At 36.0% G+C, this 20,236-nt stretch overlaps 1 protein-coding gene and 1 long non-coding RNA gene across 10 annotated transcripts in view; one reads left to right on the top strand and one right to left on the bottom strand.

Moving 5' to 3' along the window:
- Window positions 1-20,236, top strand: part of Lmpt (four and a half LIM domains protein limpet) — a 33,709-nt gene that overhangs the window by 10,987 nt on the left and 2,486 nt on the right. For 2 of the 9 annotated variants that reach the window (XM_065306991.1, XM_065306990.1), the window contains exons 3-7: window positions 8,897-9,056; window positions 9,235-9,396; window positions 9,870-10,154; window positions 17,613-17,813; window positions 17,886-18,060. In XM_065306991.1, coding sequence (XP_065163063.1) covers window positions 8,897-9,056; window positions 9,235-9,396; window positions 9,870-10,154; window positions 17,613-17,813; window positions 17,886-18,060 — 983 coding nt within the window. Of the gene's footprint in view, window positions 1-6,249; window positions 6,583-8,896; window positions 9,057-9,234; window positions 9,397-9,869; window positions 10,155-10,605; window positions 10,739-12,266; window positions 14,272-16,369; window positions 16,686-16,735; window positions 16,958-17,612; window positions 17,814-17,885; window positions 18,065-19,334; window positions 19,746-20,236 lie in introns of those variants that run through there. The other 7 variants (XM_065306992.1, XM_065306994.1, XR_010549065.1 and 4 more) reach the window with 7 other exon arrangements.
- Window positions 10,737-11,887, bottom strand: LOC135795342 (uncharacterized). Its single transcript, XR_010549069.1, has 3 exons — window positions 11,512-11,887; window positions 11,258-11,458; window positions 10,737-11,121 (listed from the first exon to the last, which is right to left on the bottom strand). It is a non-coding gene; the product is annotated as an uncharacterized lncRNA (long non-coding RNA).

The following is a 20,236-nucleotide window of genomic DNA, read 5'->3' as shown; positions in this document are numbered from 1 at the left end:
TTACTTATTTATTTTGTATACTACAATTCTGAATCAAAATATAATTAGAATCTAAAATTAGCACTTATTATTGTTGTAATACATATTGTTGTTAATACATGTTTTATAGTCGGCGAATAATCGGCAAAAAGCACCAATAATTCAGCCAATTTATTTATAAATTAATAAATAAATGAATAGGTGGAATTATTGGCATATTGCTGTATTATGTATATTATATTATATTGTAAATATTGTGATAATTAATCTCGTCGCAAGTACATATCTAACATATATTTGAACACATACACGACAAATTTCCGTAAATTTCGATAATGCCCGTAGATAATGTATTTAACTCACGACTTGGCCGTTCGTATATAAAGTACCATTTTTTGTGTCTAAAAACTGTGGAAAAACTGACGCTTTATGGGTGGAAGTAGAAAAAAATCCATTAAATCCAAATATTAAATCCAAAAATAAATATTAAGAGTCATGGCGTGCATACATCGTCGAAACAATGATTGTTAAAATCGAATGTTCGACCAGATAGTCGATCTTCTTCAGACTTAATGTTCTGTTATTGCAGGTAAACAACACTTGTTGCTCGATTTCATTCACTTTCACATGTTTATAAACATAACAGTAATTTATAATTAAATAATAATTAGGAACATTAGAAAATAATTTACCTGGGTTCATAATTATAAAAATAATATGATATGAAGTTAATACATGTAGTTTTTCTTAGTTTGGTGTATATCCTATGCAACTTGATATACCAATTGCAGCCTGGGTTGCATACAGTCAACTTGCACTTTGGTAGGAAATAGCCGGATAGTTCCGTATTCGTTCTAATATGAAATAATTTCAATTCAAATATTGATTTAATATTTCCTTAATTATTAATCATTAATTGAACATAAAACCCAACGTCTAAATTAAATAAAGTACAATTATGCAATTTTTGTTTGTAATAATCAATTACTGGCGTACACCGGGCGCACCTACTTCACTCACCATTTGGATATAATCATTCAAATGTACTGTCCATGCGTGCTACCGTTGTATCCCGCGCAGTCTAGTAGTCTATTATTATTCTATTATTATCGTGATAAATATAATGTACACGGAATCATGTTAATTCGCTTTGTGTCCGCTACTTAGGGTTCAACGTAGAACATACGTTGTTGATGTTGGTTGATAGTTGGTTTTGAAATTTAATCGAAATATAATGAACTTGAACGCGTCGTCGCCCTATTGTCGTCGGCTCGCGTTCGCACAATGACTTGCGCTGCGCCACACGCCCTTTATTTTCTTGTGGACACTTGAACACAATACATATACATTTAAGCTTAAATTAGAATTAATCTAGAGATAGTTGAAAAGTATCAAAACATGCGTGTGAGTTCGTATGGACAAGGGGCACTCTAAATTGGATGCATGTGCGTTTTAATTATACTTTTATGCGTTATATTTAGTGAAGGAAGAAGGTTGAAGGTCATGAGAGAGTACAACAATAATAGTTTCTGATATAGCAATGAACAATATTTTAATTAATTAATCAACCAAAATTTCTCTTCTGCAGCTCTTGATAATTTTCAATGTGTCGTTAATTAACGTATTTTATTTTGTCTCAACATTAACTTTTTTTCTAACCGAAACATCGGATACTAAAGTATATATCCGTGAATGTGTTCGGTAAAAAATCGAAGGTGCGTCTAGGCGTGTCGCACGGAAATTAGCTAAAAGCTTTAAAAGCTAACTGTCAAAGTATTGTATTCTTGGGTTGGCTTGTTCAACGTGTTGCAATTTTTTAAACATGATCTATTTATATACTTGCATTAACTTTCTCTCTTTCCTGATTTCTTTCTTGTCAATACAGTAGAATCTTGATAACTCGAATGTCAAGGGAAACCAAAAAAAATTCGAGATAGCAAGTGTTCGACTTAACAAGAATTTTGAGATATGAAGAGTTAACTCATCAAATTTCGACATAAAAAGGCACAATTTCATAGAACATTTATTACGACAAATTACATTAGGTAACATAAAATGAAAGTCAAGTACATAATTATAATGAATGAACTTACACTGTATGTTTTAAATAATTGATAAAAAATCTGTTATCTTCGTTTGATTCAAGCCATTTACAGATTTTTTATCAATTATTTTTTCTAGTTCATATAGTGAACCGAATATATGATACTCGATATCATTACATCTTTCAATGTAAGTTCGTAGTGTATCAATTGCTGTATTGTACTCATGTTGTTGCTTGTTAACAGCCAAACAAATATGTACTGACTGAGCCAAGTAACCAAAAGTGACCAAAAATGAAGAAACATAACATCTGTGTTTCTTAGAAATTAGAAAGTTTATTGAATGAATTCATTCCTTGCACGTGTGCAAAACAAAAACAATAGATAAGAGGCCCCGAGCCCCGAACATTCCTTTTTGATTTTATTGCCACGAGTTTTGAGCTCCGGGAATCTCGAGTAAGAAATCATAAAATTTTATGAACTTCGACTTACTGAGGTAGTATTTGCAGTTCGAGTTACTGAGTATTAAAATGTACGAGTAATGCCTCACAGGGAAATAACTTATTGTTCGAGTTACTGAGTCTAAAAAATTCGAGTTAATGCGTCGTTCGTGGTTCAGCGGAAGGGAATAGCATATCTTTTCGAGTTACTGAGGATTACGACTTAACAAGGTTCGAGTTATCAAGATTTTACTGTATTATATTATCAAAATCAAAAGACACACTCAATTTATTCGTTTCATTAACTTTTACAAATATTAGCCTCGTCCTTAAAGAGTATCCTAAATTCAGCGACGACATGATTTAATTTTCACTATGCCGGATTTATGCATTGCAATAAAGTTGTTAAATGGCAATGAGCAGGGCTAAATGCCATTAACTCACTGACGTGTTAAATGCCGGGATGTGCAACGAGGTGATGAAATGTGCGTAATGGAAGTTTCCTCGAGGGTATTATCACCCCGTCAGGATAATGAAGTTGTTTGGGTAAAATATGCACGTTTACAAAAAAAATGCACGTAAAATTGCGATGTATATATTTATTAGATAATCTGCATGTCTTTGGTTTTTGAACACATTATAGGGGAGAATAGTCTAGGATGGGCCGTTTTGATGTTTTTAATTTTCATGTCAATATGCACATATTTAGGATGAAAACGATAACAGGACATAAATGGTACATGTAATGCCTACATGTATTTTTACTGTACTACAGTATTTTTATTACTTTTGAAAATACAATTTAAAATGCTAAAAAAATCCTTTGTTTCTGATGTTGGCAACCGTCAAGTGGTTTAAATGGAAACTCTAACCTAATTATTTACGCTATTATCGATAAATAAATTCTTTATCAAATGGTATAATAATTAGATTGATGCAAACTTTTTTTACTCTGTCAACATGTAAATTTTTGCAATGACTTACATTTAAACAAAAATTGTCATTTTATCCTTGTTTCGCTCGGAAGCAAGCAAGATAGTTGTAGGGACTGTGCAATTTGATTTGCTATTATAAGAATTACTCTCCTCTACCATACCATAGATAGCTTTTATTGATAGGTCGTAAAACGACCGACGAAAATTAAAAGCAAATGTGTTTAGTAAAATCACGAAGTTAATCTTACTTTTCGTTATCAGGTGATAAGTAACAAAATTCTTTGAATCACACACTTGAAGTCTAGATTTTTAAGTGAAGTTCCTATATTAAGTTTTGCAACATTTTTAAATTCAATGGTATGTAATCATTTATTTTCATGTTACATGATCGGTTAGAATATGCGCGAAAAGTATTAATCAATCGATCACTGTATTTATTAGAAATTCCAAACATTTGAATACATATTAGTGCTTTGGTGATTTGTGCACATGATGTATTTTTATTTCACCACCCACGTCTTCTTCTGCTTACTAGCTGGGAACTAACGTTAGTTCATTTAGGTGAGTTTACGTTATGCAAAAGTATCGTAAGAAAGCAAACAATTTTTATGAATGTTTATGCGTTCATAATTTGTTTATAAATTCTGTTTACCATTTACTTTTATGTATTTTCCTGTTTTGACATATACACTTAACATAAATTATGATCGCGAAAATGATTTTTATTGGGTGCAAAGAAGAAAATTCAGTATTCAACTTTTTATGGAGCTGGGAAAATCAATATCACGTTTTCCTATACGTGTATAGGCGAAATGTTAGTTTTTGACATTTCTGAACGATTTTAAATCTTGTAACCCTTTTCTTTCCTGTTTATAGAAAATATAATTGATGAAGTTGCCATTATGAAGAAGTTTTAAAACTTCATTGCGCGGACTGTTAATGTATTTCTTTTCACGTGTAATAAAAAGAATGGAAATTAGAGAATGAAATGATTTTCATTAGAGAATTGGCACTTGTCCAAAGTGCGTTGCTCGCTTATGTTAATTTAGTTTTTACGTTTAGATTATTGCTGTGTTTATTTTAAATTGCCTGCACATATGTAATTATAAAAATATAATTTTTTTCAGTACACCTTGCGCAAATCAATTTTATTATTAATTTTTGTTAATTCTCTATTGACGTTTTAATGGAGATAATAAAATGGTTTTGGCATATACAAAGCTTTTTTGTGTTTTCGCATAATCATAAATAATGGTCTAATAAAATAAATTCGTCATGCGGCGTTGAACCAACAGAGAAAATAGCCCATGAAAATTTAATTCTATTATTTTCGTCTTTAAAGGTTTCACGTGTTCATTTGCTTATAGTTATTCAATAGGCGTGGTTGCATTACACGGTGAAAAAATTATGGCTGCAGAATTAGATTTTGTGTTTATTTTTGTTTCAACTGCGGTAAGATTTGTCTCTAAATTTTGATTAATCCACCGTATCCTTGAGATCGTTATATTATTGATTCAGGATTAATTTCTGGATAAGTTTAAAAATAAATAAAATAAATATATCAAACATGTTTACTTTTATTAAACCAAAACGGACGGAAATTGACAGCTGATAAGAAGTTGTAATTCGTGTAAATTTGAAGAATACATAGAAATTGAGACTAATCGCGAAAATTAAATATTAGTTGTGTGTAAATTGCAATGAAAGTAGATTATGTATTTACCGATATTTTGACACGTTCGGAGTAAATTTTTTTTGTTAATGTTCTAATGACGTCAATTTGTCTGCGCGATATCAGGGATGGTCAATTTTCAATTATTTCATGGCATTTATGCTCTAGTGCCAGGAGGTTGTGTGTACGTGTTTGTTATTTTAGCTAAATTACCAACGGCAAAATCTACAACATCAATAAAATACGAACCATTGAACTTTTCCTGAAAACAAATTTCGCTGATGTTTTCAGATTCTTGTTGATTGAAGAGAAAAAAGGAAAAATATTACACGCACACTTGGTATATTCGTATATTTTTGTTTATAAATAGCTCAGTTTTTGGAGCTTTTTAAGATGTGCGCCTTCGTAAATTAGTTCTACGCTGCCATGTATCTGCTTCCTATCATCTAGTGAGATAATTTAATAAACGCAAGCTTCAACTCAACGCACCATTCATACAACCACCTAAAACCTTATTTATAACCTTCGAAAAGTTTTAATTTTATAATATAAAAACTATAAAATAACTTTTCCAAATAACCTGACATAATACTACAGTGTTTACCTATTAGTTAGTGGTCGCTGTGTTGTGCTGCTCGTTGTGTATGTGAATATAATCAAGTGGCGCCTGAATCCCTATTTTGGATGGATACAGCGTGTTAGATTTTCGTTTACTATTAGCTCGAATGCATCACCTTTGGGGCGCGTAATTTGCGATGTTTGTTCGTAATGATCTCCGATATCTTCATCGCTCGTTCGCGCCACTTGGCCGTTTCAAATTCCGACTCATTATTCGTTATCCAGCCGCGGCGCACCGACGTGTTCGTTCATCCTCGACTGTTTTTAATTCTCGGTATGAGCAACAATGTTGCGTTGTGGTCCGTGATGTGTGGCTCCATCGCTCACGACGACGTCATTTCGCTCGTGGCCGGCGTCGTCGCCGTCGACGAAAGCTCGCTGACAATTTTCTTAGCTTTGAACAAATCACAACGACGCTCGCCGCATGCAGCCCCCACGCAACGCGGCGCGCAAACGTTGACAAACCGTCTGATAAATTGTTCGTTAACACCCGTCCGCTTATTCGACAAATATCGCACGCTCCAGGCGCTGCCAACCGCATATGAGGGAGTGTTTGATAGTTCATTGATAACACTGATTTTCGATTCCATACGAACCAGTGATAAGTAGTGTTTGTGCCCTTAATTCAATGTGTATCTTTTGATAAAGGCGCACGATTTTTGTGAATTTGAACGACGTATTCGGTACGGTTTGCAGTATGGACTGCTATCTATAACTCGTAACATCGTGGCACGGAAGACGGAAAATCCTGCCTCCTAAGTGTCAGAGATGCCGGAAGACGGGGGAACGTGCGTTTTCAATTCCGATCCAAAGCTCGGCTTGCGGCTTGCCTGCGTGCGTGTTTTGTATTTGTATTGCAAAGTCTTCGATCATTTGGACTATTTTCCATCGCTGAGGTATTCCATTATTTATTATTATTTACACGTAAAAACCAATTATACTCACCGTATGATTTGTTAATGATTCACACCTACAATGACACACGTGTTTTTCGTAGTCTTTATTTACTATCGTATTTATCACACTTAATTAACATGTATTGCTTTATAATTTACAGTATTTATATAGACTAGACACTGATATCATTCGAATCATTAAGGAATTCCTCGAATGCTTTCAAAAGTGTTCAGATTTTGTTGAATTGCGGGATATACACCTAATTCTTAAATAAATAAGTTGAAAAAAATGATTTCATTAATTTTATTTGATCGGTAACTTTTGATAATAACAGTTTTCGGTAAAATGTATTAAAGTGATCTGTGAAATTAATTAATTAAAATTTAAGTATTTATGTTTTCTTGCCATATAAGTGCGCCATGACTATATTTTTGCGTATGCAATACATAAATCAATTTGCTCTAGAAATTTGTGGGACAGAAAAACACGTTTTGAAAATAACATAAGATTTCTTGTTTGGTACGGTGATATTTAACCCAGTGCGTTCAATTGCTCATATTTGGCTTTTTTCTGCCTGTCCATTTATGTGGTAGTTATCGTGCTAGAAGTATGTTTATTAGTTTGTATTACATGATTGTTACTACATAGTTGCAACGTAATTTTTATTTAAAGAGTTCTAAAGAATCACTTAAACATTTTATGCTACAATTGCTTCACTAAAATGCAATCTGCATTGTTCTATAATTGTATTTGATTTGCATATGCACACTTTACACGGTTACCAATTTGCTTGAAGCTATAAATCCATTTGGTTAATGCGATTTAGTTTTAATGTTTATGCAAATTTAACAACAAACATGTAAAGACTATTAACATGATATGTGCAAAGTAACAAGGTCATTAAGGTGCAATAAAAGGTGTCATTTAATCAGTTTTCTTATCATCGTTATATTCAGTGCGTTACCTTCGGTATGTTATCTTATTTGCTTTATATCTAGATGCATTTTCATGATTTAAATGAAAATGTTTGATACCAATAGACTTTAAAGTTTCCATTTACAAGCGTTGTCTTTAAATAAATAATTATAATGGTTTGGCTAATAATTTCACACAAACTTTTGAATAATAAGGATTGTTAATTATTTCAAATTAACGGATTATGTATTATTAATATATAATAGATATATAGCTTATACATTAATTTGTTTTTGTAATTCTTAATACATTTTAACAATAAAAAGGAATAAGAGATAGGTATCTGATATTACATCAATATTATATCATTTTGAACGTTTTTGCTCAATATAAAATGATTTCTTTCAAGTGTATGACATAGTTTACTTTGCAAATACCATTCTTTATGGTGAGCTATCAATTTTCACATTAAATATTTGTGCATGTGGTTTTGGATACCTTTATTCCTAATCTGAAAATCACTTTATTCTCATCTGCTTTGTGTTTGCACTTAAGTGAAGGTTACATTAGATTTTGAGAAGGTGGCACACAAAAAGTATCTGGTTTCTTTTCTCAAAGACATTTTAAAAAAAATTACAAATCAATAAATGCGTATTAACTTTTCAATTCGTATTTATACTTTTGCATAATATTTATGAAGTTTGAAACTGTAACTGCAATAACCATATATTCCTATTTGGTTAGCTTCAATGTGTTGCTATTAAATAAATCTGGGTAAAAACCACGCATGCATTCTTGCGGAATTTTTGGCAAATTGCAATTAATACGCTGACGGCAATGCCACATACGTACCAAATCTTAAAAAACATTTTAATGTCTTGTATCGACCTTCTGGCAATTGGCCAAAGCAATTCGTGCAATTGTGAATTCTAATGAAGACTGTTTTCAAAATCTGATCCTTTAATTTAAATGTGTAATTTAACATCATAAATGTCATCATAGGAAGTGTATCCGTGTTTCTTCTAACTTTTTTTGTGAGTATGATGTTGCTCCATTGATAGTATAGATCATGAAGAAGACCCCTAATTATTTTTAACAAGCCGTGATGTCTCGTTATCGCCTTGGTTTCTTACGAGACGGGGCTGTATGGGCCATATATATAAATATAGAATGATGGTGGCTTTCAGCGACACACTTGATGATACTTTACGACCGTCCTTAAATAAATTGCCCCACGGCGTTGTGGCGGCCCGCGATACTCAATCTGTATTGTGATCGATAACAAGACGAATTGAATTTTCTCGATCGCATTAACTTGTTATACAATGGGTTATCGAATATGTCTCCGAAATCAATTTAGTTAATTAATTTATATCGTCTTGTTTATGTACATTTCAGGAAGAACTGCACGAATTGCAAGTGCAGCCGGGATAGCCATGAACTCATTTCGGAACATGGGGCTCGATCTAGATTAGGATTGACTAGTGTAAATGGAGGGTTGGATGCTCGATCAATTGGATATGCTTTTGTTCCACCTGGATTATCTACTGCCCGGCAAGTGAGTACTTTTCGTAAAATAATTTTAGTTTCTATTCGTAGTGGGGAAATCTAGGTAGATTTGAAATTTTGTTGTTCCGCCACCTAATTGTAGATGGCTGCACATACACTGTTTTCATAATTATTTTAATTTAAAGTTGTTTACCTGCGAACCAATATTAAATTGTTTATTGTTACAGGTCGAAAGGTATTATTCAGCACTGCCCACGCATGAGGTGCCACGTTTGGGCACCATAGGAGACACGTCGAGGTCGCAGCGAATAGCGCGCCAATTGCCCAAACAGGACCTGTCGTTAAATGCGTGCAAATTTCTTGAGCCAGACTATATTTCTAGTTATCAGGTAAAAAAATTAAACCTGCAACTATGCATTAATATAAATTGCATTGCTTCTTGTCCTGTCTTCAAGAATGCACACATTATTAGTTTGCGCTGCAATATGATAAGAAACACCAAGGTCATTACAGCGAAACTTTTTGCACGCTATGCGAATTCCAAATCCAATTCATATAGAAAACGGCTGCATTCCCAAACAAGAAAACATGCAACAGTTTCATATTGTGTGTTTCGTTTCCGGAACTAACCCAGTTTTCATCGATTTTGTCGACAAATTCTCATTTGATTGCTAAGGTAGAACTTTCATGCCAAGGCCGTCGTTGGTCTAATACCATAATAAATCGTCCTTTTTCGCGTGTCAAATAACTTCATATAACTATATTTTCTGATGACACGCAAGCACTATATAACGATTATTAGTTCAGACCAAAAAAAATGCTTCAAACCAATGAATAACTTTCTTTGTTTCATTAATTACAGGACTTCATATCGGCCAGAAATGAAATCGCATTGGACATTGGCGTTGCAAAGGATGCACCAGCGAATTCTCATTGCACCTCGTGCAGCAAACCCCTACTCAGTCAAATACCTTGCGTGTCGGCGCCTCGCATGGGGAGTGCCCAACTCTGGCACCCCGATTGCTTCAGGTGTACGACGTGTAAGGATCTGCTTGTTGACCTTGCTTACTGTGTCTATGAGGACAATATTTACTGCGAGCGACATTATTCGGAGCAGTTGAAACCTCGATGTGCATCATGCGATGAGGTAAGTAATTTAAGTCATTTTCTCTTCTCTGTGCAATCAATACTGTATCAGTTTTGTGTTTGGAGTGGAATATTAGTATCGGTATTCTGAGGAAGGTTTAACTGTTGGCGTGTTTGTTACATAGTTCTTTGGCTTAACTTTCTAAACGATTCACTGAATGTCTGAAAGCTATTTCTACTTTGCACAATAAAACGTAGACGTTTGGGGCTGGCTGCAAACGTGCGCACACTGTCGGCGCTCTGTTTCATGTTCCAGTTCTATTTTAAAATGTTTTGAAGCGAACGTGGCGCTTACTCACTTTCCCGCATGCCTTCCCGTTTTCGTGCATTAAGCGCGCTTGTTTTCGAAACCTTTTTTAATGCGCCGCACTCATTTAGGGCTTAAAATATTATCATCGTCAAAATAGCGAAAGGAAAAACAAAAACGCATCGAAAATAGGTTCTACTCGGGATAGGTTGGTCGCATGGAGGCATCCCGGCATCATCGTCATTGCCGCGTTTGTCAGTAATAGTTGTGCAGGCTGTTAAGAAACTTGGCCGCCGGGAATTTTAGTGGGATTCAATTTAAACGCTAGAAATTTTAATGTAAGTCAAAACCGCACATGCATGATCCAGCCAACCACGAAATAATATAAACACGAAAATATTCACGGCAGTAAAACGCGAGAGTTTTATGTTTTCCACATAACAAACGAAGATCGCACAAATATAATAATAATTTACGACCGCTTGTTGCATTTTGGCGGATACTGAAAAAATCATTTAAAGTCAATTAATGTCGCGTTTGAGAGTCCAACACTTGAGATAATAAATTACAAGTTTTTTCGGAGACAATAGATGAAAATATTGGATATTCGATTGCGTGCATTGTAGCTCGATGATGGTGCGCAACCCGACCTCAGTCCATCTTTGGCAATGGAGGCGTACAAAAGTGTAGTGAGTCGCCACATGAAAGCTTAAGCTACTGTCTAGAATAACAAACGTATTAAAAATATTAATCAAAGCGAACACAATTTGTTTATAAGCTAGCAGCATTGTATTTTATTTCGATACATGGCTGCAAATATGAATGGCACGTGTGCGCCATGCTTTTAATTTGGTTACCTATTTTGGGCGTTGAAAAAATATTTTAGAGATTAACTGGTTCAGACGGGTGTGCCGTGTGCACTGGACGTAGGATGTTGATGCGAACATGGTGGCTCGGCTTCTCCATTCAGAATCATTTGGATGTTGGAAAACTTTCGGCAATATAAAATATTTGACTCATTTGTATGGAGAAAACCTGCGTACGCAGGCGGAAAGGAACTGAAAACAAACTAACTGCATACCTAATATAAACTTGCGTCATCTACCAATACTTATTAAATGTATTGCGAACATCTGTGATTTCTTTTTATCTTATAATCTCCCGATATTTATACCCATTTACTGATTTTTGTTATGCGGCTGGTCGTTATATAAGTTTGTTTATTTCCTTGTGTTTATAAAACTATTTCGTACGTGGGCACAGATTGTTTTCAAACTGTTTAACCAATTACACATTTGTATGGATAATTTTATGTTAATTACATTCCATGTGCGATTTACATGATTGTCGTGTCTCAATTAAAGCGTTCGATTGGCATGAAAATTAGCTACGTTGTTACAAATTTTATGCAATTACCTACGTATAATATTGTATGCTTATACCTGTTGCAAACGTTTATAATTATTTAAGTCGCACTTGTCTACATCTCAAACTCATTACAAATACTATAATTTTAGATTATATTTTGACTTTTCAACATTGCTGTACTTGTTCTTCATCCGATCTTCTGATCAAATTGCTATTTAATAGAGGTCCATTTTGAATATTTATTGATACGGTCCAGAAAAACACATTCGGAGAAAAAGACTGGCCGAACTTTTGGCACCGATTGCAATTCTTTAAATAAACGTGCCTACATTCACTCCTCGACGCCGATGCGCTAAATGTTATATCAGCAACCGAAATAGTATTTATTCTCTGCTCTGCGACATACAACAGCGCTTTTCGATAGTTATCCGCTCTTTAGTTGTTTCTCGACTTTTCTACGACGCACTGTGCCCAAACTTTACATTCTGACTTATGTTTTTGCAGCCATTTTGCCTTCGATCTGCCGACATTGTTCGCAAAAATAGGAAATAAAACTATTTGATCCTGCAGTGAAAAAATTTGAAATTTAATTTTAAGCATCAAGGATCCAATCGACGCTTTGCCTAACACGTGGACACCTCGACGCGTCGCCGCCGCGCGACTAATACATATTCCTCGCTCAATGTCATTATTAAGATTCGACGATTAAGTAACGACTTTTATTTAGGGTTGGACCCCGGCTAGAATGCTTGCCTTGCTTTTTGCGTTTTGCGGCTAGCGTCTGTATGCTTGCGTATTGGCATGCGTTGTGATTATTTTCTATCAGTTTGTTTTCAAATCTCGTCGACTCGAACGACTTCCAACGTACACTCAGCGCGTTTTACTACTCAATTGCATCGCTGATTTTTTTTACAAACTTGGTCTGAATTTGAATACGCCCTCGCAGCAAAAATGATTAAAAGTGGAGTGCTTGTTAATGTTATATAACTCAAAAGTGTACGAAATTTTCATCGACGTATCGGAAAGGATTCAAACGTGACTCGATTCGACCAGACTTCTTGCGTTTAGTTTTTGGTTTTTGTGAAATTCTTAATCATGGGTTTGATGCTTTCGATATTAATAACTTGTGTTGGCGTCGCTGAGTTGTTGGCATTTTATGCGAACGTTAGACGTCGACTGGTGATGCCGTTACATCCGACGCTGCCACCGCCGCCACCTCGCCTTCAACAGCATCAGCATGACATGGGATGCGTGTCCCAAAATTACTTGAAGGAGTTGAACCGGGAAAGAAACCGTTTGCTAAATGAGATACGCCGTCTCGAAGGAGCGCAGCGCCGCAATTCTATATCGCCGGACGCCACCCACTTCAAAACGTTGCCTGATTCGCAGACGCACACTCATAATGTTTCCTTGCAAGCGGGATCCTCCTCACATACACCTCAAAATGCCACCGATATTAGTCACACATCTTACGGCAATGTTGCCGAGGACTACCTTTCAGAGGATTCTCCACCGGTTTATATCCCTGAAAAACGAATATCTCATGTATTTCCCAGTTACTCAGATGGTGGTAACAAACCTGTCATTAACCTTAATCGTCCTAAGGAGGAAGCACCTCAGATTGTCCTCAATGATTCTGCGTACGAAAGTTCTCAAGGCTCTGAATATTATGATCATGCTGAACATCGCGAGAGAGAATCTTCTCCTTTTCCTACATATGAACGCATGGCACCAAGGGGAAGCATATGCAGCGAGTTAATTGTCAATCCGACAGTCAGCGTTGATGAGGTTGATGAAGAAGGATACAGATCTCATTCGCATAGCTTTAGTAACAAAGGTGAAAATAGTAACAAAAATGATGAGTTCCTCAAGTCTCAGTTTGATAGTAAGGATTATTGGAAGCACAAGAGTAAATCACGATCAAGAACACCCGAAATACTCAGAGAAAACCTTCTTGAGTTTGAAAAGAAGTCGAGGAGCAGATCACCAAGTCCACTTGTTCAACAACATGAAAGTCAACAACAAAAAGTTACCACCACGTCGTCAGGAGGAAGCTCCAGCGAGTATGCGACACCTTCAGGTGAACTAGTCGACAGTAGATTTTGGACGCGCTCACAATCACCATTTCAAAAAATTCTAGATATCTACAAAGCAACGAGCTCCAAATCCGACGTCCAAGAAGCTTACAGCGGAGCAACACTTACAGAGGTACCGCCGGACGACGAAGTGGGCGTCGAGAGAGATGTGCTGGAGATCGTGGATGGAAAGCTTACACCGCACGAACAGCACAAGCGCATGTTTAAGAACAAGAAACAACGTAAGAACAAAAAATTATCGAACGATAAAGATCTCGAATTGGAACAAACACGACTCGAACGACAATCCGATTACGGATCGTACAGCAGCAGTAGTAGCGTCATCGGCGTTGAAGAGAATGCTGTAGATGCAAGCGAATTTAGGGCTGGGGAGCTAGAGGAAGTGCAGGATGCTGGTTCTAGTTCTAGTAAGCAGGGCGAACCGTTCTGGGTAAAGAAAAACCTAACAACGCCATGACTTTTTTGTTTTGCTTTTGGAAATGCCTCGTTTGTTGACAAGAGGACATTTTCTTCAGTGATGTAGGAGATAGATAACGATTACCATTCTACTTATGTTTTGAAGTTTTGTGATTATAGTGCTTTGACAGCTTTTAGTTCCCTAATAAAATATATTCAAAGTCTCTTTTATCTCTTTGACTTGATGTAGTTTTTAGTTTGTCACTAGATCTTTGTGTTGTGTAAATTTTATGTTGTTTTCCTTTTATTTTAATTTTGCATTTCACTCTTCGTTAAAACTTTGCACACGGCACGCTGCGTTTTACACTTTGAGTGATTATCAGTAGCGTTACATTAGATTTATTAATTTCTATCTGTTTTTTTTTTCTTTTGGATAAGAATGATGATGAAAAGTAGAAAATAATCCAGTAAAAATTATTTGCCTCGTTGAATTAAGTTATTTAATGGCTGACATTGTTTACCAACAAATAACAATGCGTAGAAATTTGGTGGCGCTACTGACGAGTGTTTTTCGATTATATATAAACCATGAAAAATGAGTTGCGTAATAACACATCAACAACCGAACGGCAAATTGTTTGACTATGCATTTTGCCACACAGCTGCTAAAGTACAATTGGCACACACTTTGCCCTAGTCATACTAGACAAATATTTCTACATCAAAATTATAACAGGCAGTAAATTATGGGCCGATACCAACTCGGCCCGTTTCTCAAAAATATTCGACATTGGTAGCCATATGGCCCACTGTTTGTACTACATATATCTTCTTGTAATAACGAATTATTCGCAATATATGAGGTTGAATCTATATGTTTTAAGAAAGTCGTGTGCAAAATTGTAAAGCAAATCATGGACGAAAATAGGCGGAAAGCTCCGGTAACCGTTCTAATGTTATGCTTCTGGTGTATAACAAAAACAAAAAACCATACGCACATTTCGATTTGTGTACGTGATGTATATTCACAATGTATACATTATGTAAGCGCATTGGAAACTGTCGAAAGCTGCTACTATTAGAATTCATTTACTTATCTTAACTCAATTTGCAGATTTTTTTGCAAATTGATGTATTTTTGCAGAAAAGGTTAACCGATTTATTATTTTTGGCTCACCAACAAATGTAAACGCGTTGACGCGAGAAAAAATACGTTGCAGTGAAGTCATAAATTCTGGTTTAAGTTTGACAAGTCTGGATTAGTCGTGGATATTTTACTTGAAATATATTGCACGGAATCCCAAATTCTCATGTAATTCACCCGGTTAAGAGCAAATTATGACTCTTCGCTTATTTGCAAGTTTTTTAAAAATAGTTGGTATTTTAAAACTGTTTTTATGCACGTGGTTTATTTAAAATGTAAACGTTCTTAGTAGTAGTAGGCGGTGTGTTTGTATCTTTTAATTAATCGCACTTGCCGTGATTCTATGCAATAACAAAAATAAATTTGCAATATCAAATTTTTCTCAAGTATTTGTTTAATTTTAGAACAAATTTTGTTCGGAGTATTGATTACTAGTTTTGCTAGATGAATACCAATAGAATTTTGATGATATGTGATGATTTGATAAGTGAAAAGCCATTATTGTAGTAACTGGGGCTGAGGGAGTTATTTAAAGATTGCGTAGTTGTGTAAGATTGTGATTGTGATTGACTGGGCATATTCGTATTGCATAATAGTTCATCTGTTGGCATCCATTAAATTTCGACGTGTCGTCCGTAAAATAGCCAAAACATCTTCATTGGCAATATGTTGGTATTAGATTCCATATGAAATGGATTTCGAATGTTAAACGATTTCGTTCGGCAGTCGTCTGCGTTTTCGAAATATATTTTACTATTACGGCTTCATTCTACGATCTCCACTCACGTGGAGTGCCCTATTCAGCCCACCTAAAAAGAAGCAACTATGATCACACCAGCGGGAGCGGCGGCTTATGCACGCGGCACCACGTTGTTCCAATATCTCGCATTTTCTAAAAATATCAGGGAAATTATTAAAACGCCGGCTCGTTTGCACCCGTGTGATGTGTGCGTATTCGCGCACGATCGCAGCCACGCTCTTTCGACGTCTATTACGAATTTTCGGCGGCTAGTTGGATTTTCACTCCGGTGCAGTTCGTACCTATCTCGCACTGTCGGCAGAAAATTTCGGTTCTCGCCTCTTCTTTCTTGTCTTTTGTGTATAGTGTGCGCATAAACCCTGAGCAAACATGGGCGATGTCGATACCTTTTCGAATTTTACGGTCACAGAGAAGAAAACTAAGAAGGTCAAGAAGACCACCAAGCGCCATGAAACGTCGGGCGATGGTGGCACCGAAGTCACCATCACGGAAATCGAACGAAGCACCAACGGAAATCAGGGGTATGTGGGTGCCATTTTGTGAACAGGCCGCTCTCGCTGCTCTCGGAACACTCGACGTTTTTGGTTGCTTATTTATTTGATTGATTTAATGATACTGATGTGTTCGTTTTATTTCACATGTATTCCACGACAATTTGATAATTTAGCACAACGAAATCTTGCCATCTCCCCTTTCAGAACTATTTGCTCGCGGTCACAAATTCAATCTAACGAATGACAAATATAAACTCTTTACAACATGGCAACACGTACCCCTTTGTCTCAATCGAAAGGTATATACATTGTACATAGAAACTACAGTTATATAATAATTTTAAGATGATCTTCTGGACGTTGTGCTTTGTATATATACTGCTTTTTGATGTTTTTTGTTTTTGCTATCGTATATTTAGCAGTAAAACGCATTTGGCATTTATTTTTCTTCTAATTTTGTACTCAACTCGCCGCGCACTGTGCATAGCGATATAATAATTACATTCTAAATATAAAATGCGACTCGTCATTCCAATTCCAAGAGAGATGTAGTCAGATTTGGCCACGGCTGTGAACCGCAAAGTTAAAAATATCTTAAATGTTTTCCGTTAAATATGGTAATAAGCGCTGTACATATTTCAATGAAGCGAAGCCTTATTTGTTAACGTATTATCTCACTCTCCACGGAAAAATATGCTTAATTTTTTGCTGGATTGCTGAATATAAACATTGAATTTTTGAATGAAACTACTACCATCCACGTTAAGTACTTACGATCCGGTTTTTTACATTAACGCATCCAACTCTCTATACTCTATTCTTCGCTGCTGTACATATAAATAATCGCCATGTCCTTCCGATTTTTATTTGTTTGTGTTGTTTACAATTACTTACAAGTTGCCGCAACTGTCGGCAATGCCTAGATCATGAACTAATTTGACATTGCGCGTTCAGCTTATTTTCAGTGGCGAATACACGAAGGCGATGAACAAGGACTGGCACGGACAACACTTTTGCTGCTGGCAATGCGATGAAAGCCTCACCGGCCAACGCTATGTGCTGCGCGACGAGCACCCGTATTGCGTGTCCTGTTACGAATCGGTGTTCGCCAACGGCTGTGAAAAATGCAATAAAATTATTGGCATTGATTCTAAGGTAATCTGATGGTGAACAACATTTTCTTATTTGCAATTATGTGGTGTGCAATTTTTTTGTATTTTACTTTAGGATTTGTCTTACAAAGACAAGCATTGGCATGAGGCTTGTTTCTTGTGTACCGCCTGCGGCGAGTCTCTTGTGGACAAGCAATTCGGGTCTCGATCGGATCGCATCTATTGTGGACGCTGCTACGATGAAAAGTTCGCGTCTCGTTGCGATGGATGCGGTGAGATTTTCCGTGCTGGTAAGTACTAAAAACAAATTGGTAGAAAATCAATAAGTGAAAGTAAAAATTGCACGCGTTAAATAAGAAACAAATTTCAAATTCCCCTAATGATGCGTTTGTCCAAATTTAAACGATGATGTAAACCAAGCAAACTTTTAGCCGCTTCAAACACATATGAATTTGTATATAAACCCAACCGATTTTATCATGTTTTTACGAATAAAATTGATATACGATTGTTAATGTTATGCAAAGCTAGGCAGAGCGCATCAGCTCCATTCGATCCATTCGAAATAATAAACATTTAAGAAGCGTTAATGTCAAAAACATGCAAACGTACACATTGGCACAATTATTATAAATACAGAAAGTTGTATGATAGAATTTCCAAGACCATTAAGAACTGAACATTCAAAAGTTCGCAAAAGGGAAGAATGACTATTTTACATAAACAAATTTTAATGTTTTGATATATGCGTCTTGTTTGAGAAACAGTGTCGTCCTTTCAACTTAGTTAGATCATCGTTTAACTGACTAAAACTAAACGTATTCATTGAATATCAAGGTTGGTATATCAATTGTATATCAATAATTGTCCTGTCACACTAAACTGGGAATTCCGTGATGTGCGAAATTTTATTATAACATAATTTGATCAAGCGCTGTTAGTGCATTAGTAATTCACCGACTCGAATGCGTATTTAATCAACATAAGGCAATATATTTATTTACGCTTTCAACGAACTGCGATGCTTCTATACTCGAGAGGATGTGTCATTTGAGGCGAATGTTAATTTATTGATTAAACATGCGACGCATTTGCGTGAATATTTTCAACATGAATTTGTTTTTGCCACGTGTCGCCGCTAAACTCCATAATTGTGCACATTTGGTGCATTTGTTAGGTATTGCGCAGTTTAATTAACCTGTGTTTAGCATTCATTCCTAGTTACGTGGTTTGCCGAAACTTGAATTGATGATTTCAGAATTATGCAATGTTTGTTTTTCTCAGCATTTCTCAGGAAGACAGAGTTTTAGATTTTTAGTTGCTGTTGTTAGTTCTCAAGTATATATTGTTGATGTAGCTATTTTGTGAATTTGGTGTAATCGCGTGCATGTTGTTCGTGCTATGTACGCGTTTTCACCATATAACGCTTCGACGTGTTCGCCTTCTTCGGAGCGCACGAAAATTGAGCGTGTAGGCAGACGTCGGATCTCTTTCATATCGTTATACCTACGCGGTTTATGGACGAGTATGAGAACGTGTATAAAAGAGAGTTAACCTTGTTGGAGGTACAAAATCGTAGTTTATTCGATTTCGTCGCTCGTCGCGTTAGCGCGGATATTGTTGCGGAAAAGACGTCGCTGTCGCGGGCGAACAAACGCGAAGTCCAGTGAGCCACCGAGTGCGCTACAGTTCGAATGATATCATTCCGCGCGTATTAATACACACTGTGAATTGTTCCAAGACTATTATCAATTACATTATACACATTTCGCAACTATGGCAGGTGTTTTGAGTGAAAAGTTCAAAAGTATGAACCTACAGACGAAAACGGTAGGTGAGGATAGGATTCGTCGCGCGAGAGACCGCGATGAGGATATCGCTATTCTATCAATGGAGTTGCCGGGAGAAGGCAGAACCTTTAAGTGTGATCTTGGTCTGGACTGTCTTAAGGGAGATTGTTACGATATCAAACCAGGTGCGAAAACTAAGCTATAGAAAGTCGTAACGGAATTCCTTTTTCGGTTAGACATAATTTCTCTATCTGATATTGGAAAAATTCAATATCGATGAGTGGAACTGATCCGCCTACTCAGAATGATTAATTGCTATGTTTGAAATCAAACAGGTAGTGAATAGCTACGACTACGACTCAATTATGCAAAATAATTTTTTGAAATAGCTAACATAACACCTGTCGTATTTCTACGTAAATATACTGTTTTCCTTTTTTATTCAATCATTTGTATTGCAACTTACAGATGCGTGTAAATTACTCGTAATACCGTTGCAACTTTCTTCAGCTTTAATACGTCTGCCATACAATTAAGCTACCAATGTGTAATTACGTGCTACTGCCGAACAAATAGCAAGCGTTGTTCGATGTCATAGGTCAAAGCCTAGAGTCATGCGTTCAATATAATCTAATTAATTAACGGGACATAAATTTGATGAACTTCATATGACTTG

The sequence above is a fragment of the Atheta coriaria genome, unplaced genomic scaffold, assembly GCF_025399875.1.
Source record: "Atheta coriaria isolate IRGN ID8LTWV9N9 unplaced genomic scaffold, Caltech_Dcor_3.1 hic_scaffold_7_pilon, whole genome shotgun sequence".
NCBI lineage: Eukaryota > Metazoa > Arthropoda > Insecta > Coleoptera > Staphylinidae > Dalotia > Dalotia coriaria.
The sequence above is the reverse complement of the archived record's forward strand: the minus strand, read 5'-3'. Positions and strand labels throughout refer to the sequence as shown.